At 38.4% G+C, this 14,149-nt stretch overlaps 1 protein-coding gene across 2 annotated transcripts in view; it reads left to right on the top strand.

The window, feature by feature from the left end:
• The window catches only part of LRIG3 (leucine rich repeats and immunoglobulin like domains 3), a 44,488-nt gene that overhangs the window by 11,508 nt on the left and 18,831 nt on the right, over positions 1–14,149 (top strand). For both annotated transcript variants that reach the window (XM_030015823.2, XM_030015822.2), the window contains exons 4-6: positions 10,723–10,857; positions 11,503–11,646; positions 13,894–14,037. In XM_030015823.2, coding sequence (XP_029871683.1) covers positions 10,723–10,857; positions 11,503–11,646; positions 13,894–14,037 — 423 coding nt within the window. The remainder of the gene's footprint in view (positions 1–10,722; positions 10,858–11,502; positions 11,647–13,893; positions 14,038–14,149) is intronic.

Genomic DNA, 14,149 nt, shown 5'->3' with positions numbered 1-14,149 from the left:
TCAAGCAGGTACACCCCCCCCACCACCCTGGCAAGACCTTATGTCTGCGTGAGGGGAGTATACAAGCACGTGCAGGCACAGTCTCATGATGATTTTATTCACGTGATGAGTATGTATCTTGTCACATGGCATGGGAGAGCTTCTGAGTCTCCTGGTAATCTGGAAACTGTTGTGAACTAAATGGGTGGTACATTGGGCTAAGTCTGGTCAGGAGGCTTTAGGTTGTGAAGCTGTGATGGCTTGCCTGACACTAACAGATATAATATGTTCCAGACAAAGAACAGGATTCATTTTCTCTACCCTAAATTCTTGAAAGTTTTTGACATTGTAAATACGAGTTACTAACTGTAGATCCTCTTCAGGATGAGTGGAGAGGAAAAGGCTCTCTGAAGTGATTTGTTTTCTCTAAGACAGTTCAGATGATTTTCCTACTGAAGCCCATCTAGATACCTATTTTAAACTAACTTTTAGATGTCTAAAGTTAGGTTCTTTTTGAAATAGCTAGCCAATGTACTTGGGCATGCCTGTTTTACAGTGGTGTTACTTGCAAAGGCCTGATTGCATCTTTCAGCATGTTGAACCATTTAAGTCAATTATTGGAAATTAAAATTGCAGGGTGTTCTTTTTGTTCAGCCACCCAGCCCTTTTCTCTGTCTTCTGTGGGAGTAGGCAGGAAGAGAGCAGTTTATCGAGGCAGAAGCAGAGAAGTTCAGCCATTTGCCAGAGACTGCCAGCTCTTCAGTCAGCGCAGTAGCTCTAGCCAGGAGGCCAGGTCCCCCCAAGTGCTGGACAACATAAGCTTTTGGGGAGAGTACTGGATTTGACAACTGATTACCACAAATATATAGCGTACAGATGCCACACACAGTAATGTAGGTGTATTTATCTATCCCTAGAAGTAAAATATGTTAGACGTTTCCTAATTTGCTTTCCTGAAGTGCTTGTAAAAACAGTTAAATTAATGTAGAATTGCTTTGAATGGTTGTTGTAGAAAATTCTGCAGTTCTGGGAGAATAAACAAGTTACTTTTCATTGTTTCTAGATAGGTGGATTGCTTTTGTGTCAGGTAGAGGAATGGGCACTAATGCCCTCGTTCCAGGAGAACAAGCAATTTGGTTCCCATTCTAATGGCATTCCTTTTCCAAGATGTACCAGTCCTGTCCTGTTTATCCTGAAAATCTGCGATGGTGATACATGAGAAGAAAACTAGTATTGCTTTTTAGGTCTGTCGTTGCTGTAAGGCACTGTACCTAGGTTGAATCCAGAAATAGATTGAAACTGAGTAATATAAGTACAATAGCCTTGTATAGAAGTCCTGCATGGTGTTTAACTACCACCTACTATTTGCATAGGGGTTTTACTTTAAAACTTCAGAAAATGTTAACTGCTTTTGGTGTGTTCAGTGCTTTGTAAGGAAGAAAGACACTGATTTGCAAATGTTACAACGTAATGTAAGGTAATGTTTAAGGATATACAGTTTAAATAAGAAGCGCATGCTACTTTACTTGCAGAATTTTTAAAAATACATAATTGTAGACATCACCCAACATCATCAGTGTTGAGTACTGTGGAAATAGGAAGGCAGCAGTTATTTTAAAGAGACAGAACATCTTTGAGTTCTTTAAAGAATCTTTAAAGAATCCTGCCTCCCCAACTAAATTTTACTGTTCTTATCAAAACATATATGTAGAGCTAGACTTAAGATGAAAAAAACATGTTTCTTATTACCCACATCGAGGATATGTTCTATAGTAATCATCTTGCTCCCTGTAGGGACTAGAAGAGCTGTACGTGCCAAAGTCTCTAGTGCATATAGTGAAATTCTAACGTTAGGCTAGCTTTAAACGATGGAGTGTTTTAAATAAACTTTTTATTTTACATTTTATTGAATAGGGATTATTTTATTTAAAAGCACTAGTACATATGGTTGAGGTGATTTAGATGGAAATATCTTTGTAGCTTACGTTGTAAAGACTGATCATGTTAGTCTAGAACACAAACAAATATTTGGTCTTACTAAAGCCAGAGTGGACAATACGAAGTTCATGGTGCAGAAGTGAAAGGAGTGTGGATGATTCACAATTCAGTAATGTTTTTCAAGTTTTACATTAATATGTGGTTTGTATTAGGTTCCCACTTCACTTTTTTCAGAATGTGAAATCTTCTGTTCATAAGAGGCATACAGAATGTGCACCATGGTGTAGGTTTTCCCCTGCTTTGCTGAGGGGACCCTCCAACCCCATCTGCACAGGAAGCCTTTGAGGCAGTTAAAACAAGGAGCTGCACGGCCATTCACTTTTGAGTTCTGAGATGATGAAGAATGTTGCCAGTATTGAGGAGGTTTCTTGAAATGTGCCCGCTTGTTTGTTAGGTGCTGGACTGAATCCACAAGTCACTTTTCTGAAGGCTTTCTACAGTCATCAGTTTGTAATGTCTTTCTGTTGGTATATGCTGAGTTTAAATGCATCTTCTTTGAAGACACGTGTCTTCTGTCCTGGATGTTTAAAAAAGTAAATGAACAAAAAGTATTAACAAAAAAGATTGACCAGGAGATAAAAACAGGACAAAAGGACTTTAAAGTAGCCAGTCCTAGGTGACTGCAGGGGTCACAAGTTTTCATACTAAGCAAAGTTGTTTGAACTTTAAATATAGCTTTCTGATCAGCCAGTATAAAATGACTCTGATGACTTGGTTATGATGACTTGATTATTAATCTCAGGCCTTTGGTGTTCAGTGAACACTTCTGTAGAGCAAATCTAAAAGCTAGAAGTGAATTGCTGTACTGGAAAAGTACAGTCATTCTCTTAAAAGGAAAAAAAAAAAAAGCAAAATTACCTAAGCCGTCAACAATGATTTGTTTAAAAAAAAATGTTATTTTGATCACTGAAAACAAACAAAAACCCAGGGAATGCCTAAAAAGTTTTTTTCAGGACCAGACGGTAGTCTGCGCTCTGAATGGGAGGTTCTACTTGTTGCTCATCTAACGCACACAGCTGCAACAGGGAATTTATTGGAGAAGATGATCTGCAGGTTTTAGTGTATACTAGGCTTCATAAATAACTTAATTTTGAAATTTCAGAGTTTATCAGAAGAGCCCAAGTTTACCTTTGTGTCTTCCTGTATTAGCTCCTTCCTGCTACCTTGCTTAGTTGCTCATTAATCCTGATTTCAATCATCAGTAAAGTTTCTTCAATGGACGCTTTGCTCTAATCTGAATAAAATGCTGTTGATGAAAGAGCTCGTTACAACGCGGTTGCTTCTTGAGATTGGTAAAGCATTGTGCTGTCAGGCAGTGGAGATAGAGCTAACTCCAACGTGACACAAACCTTTAGTATGTGGAGTTTATGATACTGCAGTGTCAGTATCTACTTACAGGGCTTTTGGGATGAATGGGATTGTTCATGCTACCTAACTTAAATATGTAATCTGAAAAAGGATTTTTCTTTATAGCTCTTAAAACTAAGTAAACTAACTCTTAAGTTGAAGTGGCTTATCGTAGATCTTTGCTAAACAAGATGCAGAACTTGTGACTAAAGATTTGTAAATTCATCTGTATTTTAGGCAGTTTCGTGCTTGCTTCCATTCTCCTTACCAGGAAGAACAAGGAAGAACAAAACAGTCTTGCCTTCTTCATATGGGGGGGAATAATAGAGCATATACCGGTCACTGGTTTTCATTCTTTGTTAAAAAAAAAATAAAATCTTTGTTGCCAAAAAGGTACTCTTCCAAAATTTGAGTGTGTGCTGTTGCATCCTGGCTTTGATTAACCAACACACAGCTTAAATGCCTATCTAACTTCATGCACAAACGTAGTTACTGAAGAAAAGTGGTGATTAATCCCTTATACTATTTAGAAGGGATTTTATTTTAGTATTATGTGTCCATTTGTGTTGAAAACATGGAATAGTATATTTAAATATGTTTTGTGATAGTGGACATCCCAGGTCATGCTTCAGATAGTCATATTGAGAAGTAAAATTCAACTAATTGAACCAAACATGCAAAATAGATTATACATTTGTCCCAGCTGGCAATGTGGAAATAAGAGTGTTAGTTTGCACTGTGTGGCAGTATCCTGATGAGAAAAATGCCTGTGAAGGGCCTTCTGTAAAGATAGAAGATTTTTCATAATCCTTGTTTGCAAGATAATTTGGAATAGAGGTAGGTACGAGAAATCTGCCTTTTTGTCATCTCACAGCAGGCTGGGAGTGGAAGTTCTGTGTAAAATCCAGGAGAACGCTGTCTCAGTTCGCATTTAGAAAGCTACAGTCACAAGAAAGAAGTTTAGATGCAACTCCTGAAAATGAAAGCTTACATTCAGTAGGAGTGGATGCCTTTCCCTTCTATGCTTGCCAGAGAAGGTGGTATTGTGTGTTTATAAAGCTAGCATACTAAACTGAAGTCTGGCTCCCAATATTAAGAAAATGTTGGTCAAATATTTTACATCCTTGTCATCTCTTCAGCTACCACTTTATTATGGGAAGGATTAAGATTTGGATGCTGCCTCGAAGAGTTTGTTTTGAAGAAGGATTGAAAGAAAGGATAGAGGAATGCCAGACTGGGCTTCAGGCGTAAGGCTACTTGGAGAAAGTCCCAAAAATGGGAGTGGTGGTAAGCCATGTGTGACTTGGGCTGAAGTTGTGAGCAAAAAGCTAGAGTGAAGAAACTTACTGGAATTAGTTCTTGCAGTCTTTGACATTTGGTGTGGAGACTAAGAGGAAGTAAATGAAAGAATTTGAAAAGGAACCTGTCTTAGTCAGAGTTGCAGACATGGAAACTAGATTTTTATGGCAGCAATTTAAGCTGAATGATGGGAAAGGGAAGAAGTATGTAGAAACCCAGAGTTTGTTGTAGCAAAAATAAAAAGTAGTGACAGCCTAAACGAATGCTTTTGCAATGAGAATGGAAAAGAATGCAAATTTTATGAGCTACTTGCAGTGGAAAAAACTGGCATGATTTTCTGATCAACAGTGTTAAAGAAAAAGATGAATTAAAAGGAATAAGAATGGATAAGAAAAATAGAGAACACTGTTCCCATGTGACAAAGTGGAAGAATGGTAGGAAATTTTACCAAGGAGGAGGTGCCAAGTTGTAGGGCATACAGTACGGAGAAGGATGGAAGTCAGAATGAAGTTAAGAGGTCAGGCATAGGTATTGGGCTTATATCTTAGAGAAGTGGTAGGTGGTTATTGCAGTAGAGCAGTGGAATGTAATGACTCAGTGTCTTGAGTGAAATAGAAGTGGATAGGAGAGCATCCCTCAACTTGTACTAACAGTTGAGGTTGGGAGTAGATGTAGAAGGGTGTGCAGTCCGAAGTGCCTAGACTTCGGTCTGTGCCCTCCAAAAGGGAGGGTTGGCTCTGTAACAATAAAGGATAGGTGTTTTTACTTAACTAGTCCGTACATCAGATTAGAAAGATGATTTATAATACTGGAGGGCACTATGCTGGGTTTAATCTAGGTTATACTTATAATTGTCCAAGACTGTAGCATTCACTAACAGTCACAGAGCTCACCAAATCTGCAGTGGGTTACTATTCCTGTTGTCAGCTCATGCTGAAATAGCGATGCCTGTACTGCTTTTGTTTACTGTTGTTAAAATAAAGTGATGAACTTACACCTTCACTTGGCTATCACATGCTAAGTAACTTGTGATTATTTTGGAAAGGCCAGAAAGTGGAATGGGAAACAGACTCCAGGGTATCAAGAAGAGAGTTTGGAAGGAAAGTTTAATTAATTACATATTGGTACTATGACTGGAATCAGAAGAGAATTGCTATGGAAGTATCATGTGTTTGGAAGTTTGGAAGCTCTGATCCCAGAGCTGTTTCATTCTGCATCTTTCTCTTCCCCTTTTCCCAGTTCATGTTTGGTTTGGGAATCAACAAACCTTTGGTCTCAAGTTTTGGGCAGGGTGTCAGTAGTCTACAGAGTTCTGAGGTTTTGTTTTCTACTTTATGCCTGTACACTGCAAAAAGCACAAAAAAATAAGAGCGGAGACTTGCTGACATGTGGCTTGAAAGAGCAATGACAGGCATGGATCATGGAATGAAGACCTTCAAAAGAAAGAACAACTGCTTGCTGCAAGAAACGTTAAGAAGCCTGTGTCTGAAGGAGGCATCAGACTTGTAGACCTACCAGTAGGACTGGAAGTGAGCCAGAATCCTGACTCTATTTCTGGCATCTTCATCTTGGAGAAAAACAGTTTCACTTGAAATATTTATGTATCTAATAGATGCAAAGATTCAAAAAACGATGTTCTTAGTTCAGTGTGGTTGGGTGTCTAATGGTGAGAAGAGCATGTAGTCCCATTCATATCAAGGGATTTTTTGTAAGAGTAGTGTTCGGCTTGAAACCATAATTACAATATTTTAAATTATGTTATTGTTCATTACAGTATGGCTAATTTTAGTAGTCAAATGAGTAGAAATTGAAGAAAAAAACCCTTTTTTTCTCTCTTTCTTCTTGTAGGAGTTACTGAGACTCCTCGTTCTGATATGTGCTCCTTAAAGTTTTCCAGCCTTATCCTAAAAACCACAAAGCATGTGGCTTTCAGCACTTTTTGAGGAAGTTTATTACAGTCTTGATCTTTCATCTTTACTATCAATTTTTTTTTTTCTTTTTGCTTAAATTTTCTTTCACTCAGTGTCCTGACATCATTGTTTCTTACAAGAGCTCCAAACGTCCAAGGGAGTTTGGGAGGACAGGAGGGGGAGTGCAAGAAACAATAGATGATATGCCAGGAGTCATATGATGTCAGTGGGTGAGTGGAGGGAAGAACAGGTGAAGCAACCACAAAGATTTGAGGAAATGTGAAAAAGGGGGCTGTGAGCTGTAGTGGCACATAATGGAGACCACCCGGTATGTGCTCAGATGTGGGCAGTCACGTCTGCTTTGCCTGTGCTCTGATACGGCTGCCTCCAAGCCAGCTCTAATCTGGAAGCCATGTAAACACAAGACGGTCAAACTAAACATCCATGAACCCCAGTGTCTTGGCTTCAGCACCGCTCAGAAAGATATATCTAGCCCTAGCAGAGTGCTTTTTTCTCTTTATATATCCTCTTAGTCTCTAGCAAGAGACTCTAATACGATTTCATTTGCCTGTTTGTGAGGCGTATTCAATATATCCTGCCTCTCAGGGCTCAGTTGAGGGACAGGAGATACTGTATTAGTCCAGAGTCACACAGATGTTAAAACAGTTATTTTACATCTAACAGCTTTGGAGAACTGGCTGCACAGACACAGCTCTCCAAAACCGTCTTTCTAGACAACTTGTTTTTTACCATGTTGCTCCACCTCCAGGCTCCTACATGTGCTCCTTGTCGGTATCATGGTGTGAGATAAGACTAGGAGGTTCTCAAAATACAGCAGATCAAGATCTACCTGGAAGAAAAGGAAGAGTTATGCTGGGGAAGGAAGTGCAAGGGTATTTTTTGGTGCTGAGATTTTGAATAGAAACAAAAGATAGGACTTTAGGTCTTAATCTGTTTCTGAGTTGGGGTTTCCATGTTACAGGATCAGAGTAATGAAGCTTGCATAGATATTTCTCTTAGGTAGAAAACATTACATATTGACAATCTTTATCAAGAGATACTCAATGATACTATCTCAGATCTTTAAAAATTGGGGTTTTTTTTCAGCACATAAGAACTGTTACGTCTAAATGGTGTTAACTAGATCCTTAGCAAAATGGATACGGAAGTTGCTGTCCTGCTTTGTATTTTCCCAGAGGCAAGGAAAGTACAAGTCAATATGTCAGATATGTTGTAGCTGTTTATGTAGAATGAATCTTGGGATCGTGATTGATAGGGCTGTTAGAGATGTTTTGGCCTAGTGGTGTGGTTAAAGTCATGAATGCTGAGAGGGAAAGCTAAGGTTTCTCATACCTGTAATGAAAAACTGATATTCTGTCTTAAGCTTCTATTCACACAGGCTTATGTAAAAATAATTCAGTCCATCTGCATGCACTCTTGGGTTGTTGGGGTTTTTTTTGCTGCAAGTCAGTGTGTAGGCACTCAAATTGCAAAAGGCATGTTCAAATTCATGCAGGTATTTTTGGTGGTTTTATCTGTGTTCCTTGGTGCTCCTACTGCTGTAGTTGTAACAGGAGAAGTTGTAAGGAAGCTGTAGTGTTTTGCTGTTTCTTGCACATGAAGAAATTGTGGTCAAATTGCTGCAGGTCCGCTTCTGTGAGAACTTGATGCACTGGTTCTCTTGTTGCAGGGGATCTCTGTTGCTCTGATCTCCCCTTGAGGGTCTGTGAAATTAAACCAATGTGGTGTGTGCAGCTTCTTTTGTCTGAGCACGGTAATAACAGCACTTTGTTGGAAAGTTGGTTTTTTTGTGGTGGTTTCTTCCCCCCCGCCCCCTGAGAACAAACTTGTATGTCATTGTGCTGACACAGAAGATACTGTTTGGTTCTGCCTTGACAATTAGATAGGCTTTCATTTTCAAAAATATCCTTCCTGACTAATTTTGATGGTGATTTGGCAGTTATGAGGAAGCCAATGCATTGTTTTTATTTGCTTTACTTAAGTGATGATTGTGAAGAAAAATCAAATTAGAATTGAAGTTTCTCATTTTAACTGAAGAGTTAAAAATATGTTCAGTGCTAGATAATCTCCTTCCACGTGTGAATTATGGCACTTAAATTTTTTTGAAGAGGAAACTGGACTGAACCATTCAGATATTTTGCATTTGAGCAGCTTCTACAAATATGAGTAAGCAGGAAGGTGCAGTGAGGGCTGGTTTGATTTTCATTGTGAGATGGGCTACGACTTTGATGTGTAGCTCTGTTTCAGTGAACAAAAGAAGTTGCTTTCTCCCCACAGTATGACCTTCTCCATCTCTGAAAAAGAAAAACGTTCCCTGAAACAAACAAGCTGGGGGTTTTTGTTTGTTTTTTTTGTAACCTGGTCTGTGTCAGGTAATTTGCCAGTTAGTTTAAGCGCTAATCTGAAGGCTCTATAAGAGTTTTATTCAGTTCCATTAGGTCCAACTAAACTTTGTAATACAGGGGCTATTATCCTGCCAGTTGTGAGGAATTTCTGTTTTATGGAGCAATGCTGACACAAAGACAGCACTGTGCAAGCCGTCTCTATAACTGAACACTTTCACACTGCAATTTAGGAGGCGTGCAGTTCAGGAAATTGCTGGCTTCTGCTGAAGCACACTTTTACTGCAAGGAAAATTTTGTTCGTCACTCAAGTAATTGGCAGTTTTAATACCTTGTTAGTAATTACCTTATAAACAAACTAATGCATAAAGGCAAGGCTCTATGACCTGTTATCTAACTCACAGTCTTATTTGGCCAGTGGAGCTGACACATGGTGGTGGTGTTTGTTGTTGTTTTTTATTAAAGTAATTTGTTTCCATTTATTATAAATACTTTCAGCTAAGAGTTAAAAAAATGCAGTGTACCTCTACCAGACAGCCTGAGGAATGAAACATGATACAAGTGCAGCGTTGGAGGGGCTGCAAGATCACTTACCCATTCCCACATGTGGTCAGAAGGCCCATTAATCTTAACTTCTGGTTCAGTTTTTGAGTCAGGACTTCTTTGTCTCGAGCAGTAATCCCTCCACACGCCTTGAATATGTGAGGATTGTCCATGCTATCCTAAATGTGTGGCTTACTATTTGATCCAGAGCAAGTATTTCCAATAAAGGCAAACACCTTCCAGAATCAGCGTTCTTGTTGATAGTTTTACTGAAATCGCCTTTGCCTGCCATCTCTAGGAGCTGGGGAGAGCTCCTAAATTGTGATCGTTCATCATACTAGCCTACAGAATGTACCGCAGCCATAACTGACTTGAACTTCCCAAGGTAACAAGGATCATTTCAGGTTACATTCATTTAATTGGTCACGATCTGTTTTCCCCTATGTACCATTAGCCCCAAACAAATAACCCTATTAATGTTGCTGATGTGCGTGTATGGTTCTGTACATTATGCAACTGGGATGGAAAAACTGGTAGGTTGCTGGGTATGAACACGAAATATGATCGCTAGAAAAAGTACATTTCATTGGAAGAGAAAGAAGGGGTGTTCCTTCTAGTAGACTAGGATACCCATGTCTTTAAACAGTTGCAGAGTTTTTGTTGTGGAATTGGGTGTGACGCTTAGCTGAAGTTTGACCAGACATGAAGTCCAGAACCTCTGTAATGAGCTGTAATAAGCAGAAATTTTATTCTTTGCTAACGCACTAAAAAAACTTTAGGATTAAATACTAGGTCTAACTGCAAAAGTGTAGAATATCTTTCTGAGGGGGCGTACTGTCATCCATCTTTTCTAATTTAGCTCTGTTTTCCTGGAAATTCAGCTTGATTTTCATGCCATAGGAGTTTTCAAGAAAATGAAACATTATGTCTAGCTACTATGATGTTAATTTGGTTAAAATAGAGAGCAACTCTAATCTCATTTCATTACAATACTGTGACATACTGTTCAATGTAAATACAGGATATTTCTACTGTACAGAAATAGATGACCATAGAGTTTTATATCTTGTTTTAAAAGCCATGAATTGCAGTAATTGGATTATAATGCAATTTTTTTGTCTTGTTTGCTGATTATGTCTAGAGAACATTCTTTATTGGTTTTCTTTAACTAGAAATTATTTTCAGGTAGGGGAATTAAAACTAACTTTTGTCAGAGTCATGTGTAGTTAACAAGTGTTTGCTCTGGAAATGACAGTCTTTTGACTACTGTCCTTAAATTTCAGGACCAGTAACAAGATTGCCAACATATTGTCTGAACATCTGAAGCCATTTCAGAGTCTAGAAACTTTGGACTTGAGCAACAACAACATATCAGAGCTAAAAATATCATCATTTCCATCGTTACAGCTCAAGTATCTGTAAGTAAAAGTATTATGCGTTTTTTTTCTTTCAGTTTACTTTCAAAAAACTTATTGGAAAACTTAGATCGGCAGCTGTTTGTTAGGGTACTAAATCTTCTTTCAATTAGACATGCATTAAATATTTATTCCTACTTTCACCTGTTCAGTTTAACATAAGCTGCTAACCTGAATACATGAGTTGTTATGACGAGATGTTTTAGTTCATAAAAAGTGAAGGTCGTTATTTTGAGATGAAACAAATAGATGTGTCTCTTGAGAGAATTAATTATGTAACAAAATGAACTTACCTTCCTCATGGTTAGGCTAGTCTTGAGCTACATGGAGTTTGGCGGACTTTTTTGAATCTACTTTAATCCTTATTCAGTAGTACTGCAATGCCAGTGCTATACTGAGTGAGAATAAAGTAATGGGGTTGCAACATGCTATCTTCTGCCAATAATACACTCCTGCAGAGTAGAGCAAAATGTTGGTGATGAAATACTATTTGACTGTAGACTGAGCTGTCAAGAGCTCTAATTAATACAATAAATGAAATTCCATTTATCAAGGAGTAGGCAGCGCAAGAGCTTTGTGTTTCACTACTTGGTATTAAGAACTTATTAAATAACTGTAAATTTAACCCTCTAGACATTGTTTCAACAGGTACATTAACAGTAACCGAATAACCTCCATGGAGCCTGGTACTTTTGACAATTTGTCTACCACACTTCAAGTATTGAAACTGAACAGGAACAAAATTTCAGCAATCCCTCAAAAGATGTTTAAACTCTCCCATCTGCAGCACCTGTAAGTGCAACCTACAATTGACTAATTGTTTTCAGGTTTTCCAAAGCACTGGCAGTGGTTGAACTTTAGCCTTTAATTTAACCAGAGGCAGAATGAGACAGACACAGAAAACATATTACTACAACCCTTACTAACTGCAGCTTTGTACTGAACAAAACTAGTCTTATATATTGGTGAGATGTGAATAGTCTTTGTGTTTAAAATTGTGTTTGCCTATTAAAAGAAAAAAAAAACCCCACAAAAGCGCTGGAGAAGGGGTAATAGCAGTATTCCTGTAACAAAGTATTGGAAAAATACTAAGTGAAGTAAACTTATATAGTTCACTACAGCAGTCTCTTATTTATTTTGTGCTTTCACGGTGAAATGAAGGGAATTAATTTGCTTTTGGAAGGTATGACAGTAAGCAATATGCTTCAGTAAATAGACCTCCATCAGCTTCACTGACACAATGCTGTCTATAAATGTTTTACCGAATAAATAATAGATAAAGTCATTTAATATGGAAGAGGCTGGGGAAATATTTTTTGGGGGGGGGGAAATCTAGAGTGCAGGAACTTGACAAGAGAGTGGGCTGGGACTGCACTTTGTCAAATCCTGAATGATTATTTTCCATATTAGGTAGTCAGGAGTTAAACGTGATGAACTCTCTTAGGTTAACCTTGAAAGTAAAAGGTCATAAGAACAGTGAAGTGTTAGGATGCTCGACACATCTGGAAACAGTGACTGTGTCTTTTCTGTATACAAATGCAGGAAGAGTTTGACTCAAGCCTCAGTAGAAGAGTGTGAGAACAGTCCTGCAAAGCTCAGTATTTGATAATGATCTTAGTAGACTTTCTGATCTTCAGATTCAACTGAAGTTTTGGAAGTTGGTGATATTCTTGCCTAAAAAAGTTCTGCTCGTTCACAATTTAATCAATAGGCTGACCTAGTTATGTTAGGTAGCTAATCTGCAATGAAGGCCAAAAACTTGTGTTATTACCCAAAAGAAGTATTTGGAGGAGGAGTGGGGAAGAACTGAAGGCTGTTCTTCCTGACTGTTCTTCACTGCTTATGCACATTTAAACACAGGAGGAGGAGTAAGGTTCTCTGTTGGGTATCTTTTATCAGGTAGGGTTCAGGTATCAGGCTGCCAGAGAGCAAAGTTGAATTCTTACAAGACTGAGACTGAAAAATAATCGTGATGTAATTATGGAGCGAGAATTATTTAGGCCCTTACATCCCATGGGGAAGTAAGTTTTGGAAGGAGAGGATTCTTCTTGGTTAGGTAGGTTGCAGACTGATAGATCTAAGACCTTCTTGAAGGGGCAGATGATTACTTGTATGAGGGCCTTTTCTGAGTATTGTCTAATCCTGTCTCTTTATACTATAGATCAGTTGTTGCTAAAAAATAAACTGTTTATTTTGCAAATGATGGCTAATTTAAAATTCACTGTTCTAAAAACAGTTAACATTGTTCTTTGTGCCTGTGTGAGGTTAGACTTCCCTTTTCACGTAGCTCAAAGTCAGAAAGCTGCTTGGGGCTGGTGCAGGGTTTGGAGTTAAAAAGGACCAAAGCCAAGAAAGTGGTGTGGAGAGCAGGAAAATAGAAAATATTGAGTACTACTGTCACTGCAGCTTGCTCTCCAGGTAATTATGCCTTATAACTCCCTTCCAGGATACACGTAGGTCCCAGCTTCTGACCTAAGGGGTTTGTGTAGTGGCAGAAGGGTGAGTGCCAAGACTGCTTGAGAAAGAGGGAAGAAACTGTTTGTAACTAGTTGTGGAGAATGAGGGAGGAATGTGTAATCAATGCTTGGCTCCAGATTAAGAAAGGGAGGGATCACCCAGGGTATTTGATTTTGCCTAGTTATCACAACTAAAAATTTTAACTTTTTCTTTCTGACTGATTATTGATTGCAATTACAAGCTAACCGTTATGGCGCTATTGCTGGATAAACATCAGGAACTTGCTTTCACTTTTGAATTTGTGAACAGGTTTAACCATGACATTCTAGGTCTACAGGGTTTCTTTAAATCTGAAAATCAAGGAACTGCCAAGTACGTCCTCAGTGTCAGAACAGCAGAATAGTGTTAGCATGGTTAAACATAGTGTATTGCAGTGAAATGTTTGATTTTTATTACATCTTGTCTCTGTTGTTTTATGTGCAAGAAAAGCATTTAAATAAGGTTTGTTTCCAGAGAGGGAAGAAAGGCTGTTGGCATGCAGGTGAACTTACTCTGCTGTAACTGTAAATTTTATTGATGCAGGGAGCTGAATCGCAACAAAATTAAAAAAATAGATGGGCTTACTTTCCAAGGACTTCCAGCTTTGAAATCATTAAAACTGCAGAGAAATGGCGTTACTAGGCTCATGGATGGCGCTTTCTGGGGATTGACCAACATGGAAGTCTTGTAAGTATCACCTTTTTGCTGATAACATATTAACTAGAATTGCACAAAATCAATAGAATTGTGTGATAAAATTTAAAGATGTTTTTGAATTAAATTGTTCTAGTGTGGTTTG

This window comes from Aquila chrysaetos, chromosome 5 (genome assembly GCF_900496995.4).
Source record: "Aquila chrysaetos chrysaetos chromosome 5, bAquChr1.4, whole genome shotgun sequence".
Lineage (NCBI taxonomy): Eukaryota > Metazoa > Chordata > Aves > Accipitriformes > Accipitridae > Aquila > Aquila chrysaetos.
This window is presented reverse-complemented; position numbering and strand designations above follow the sequence as displayed.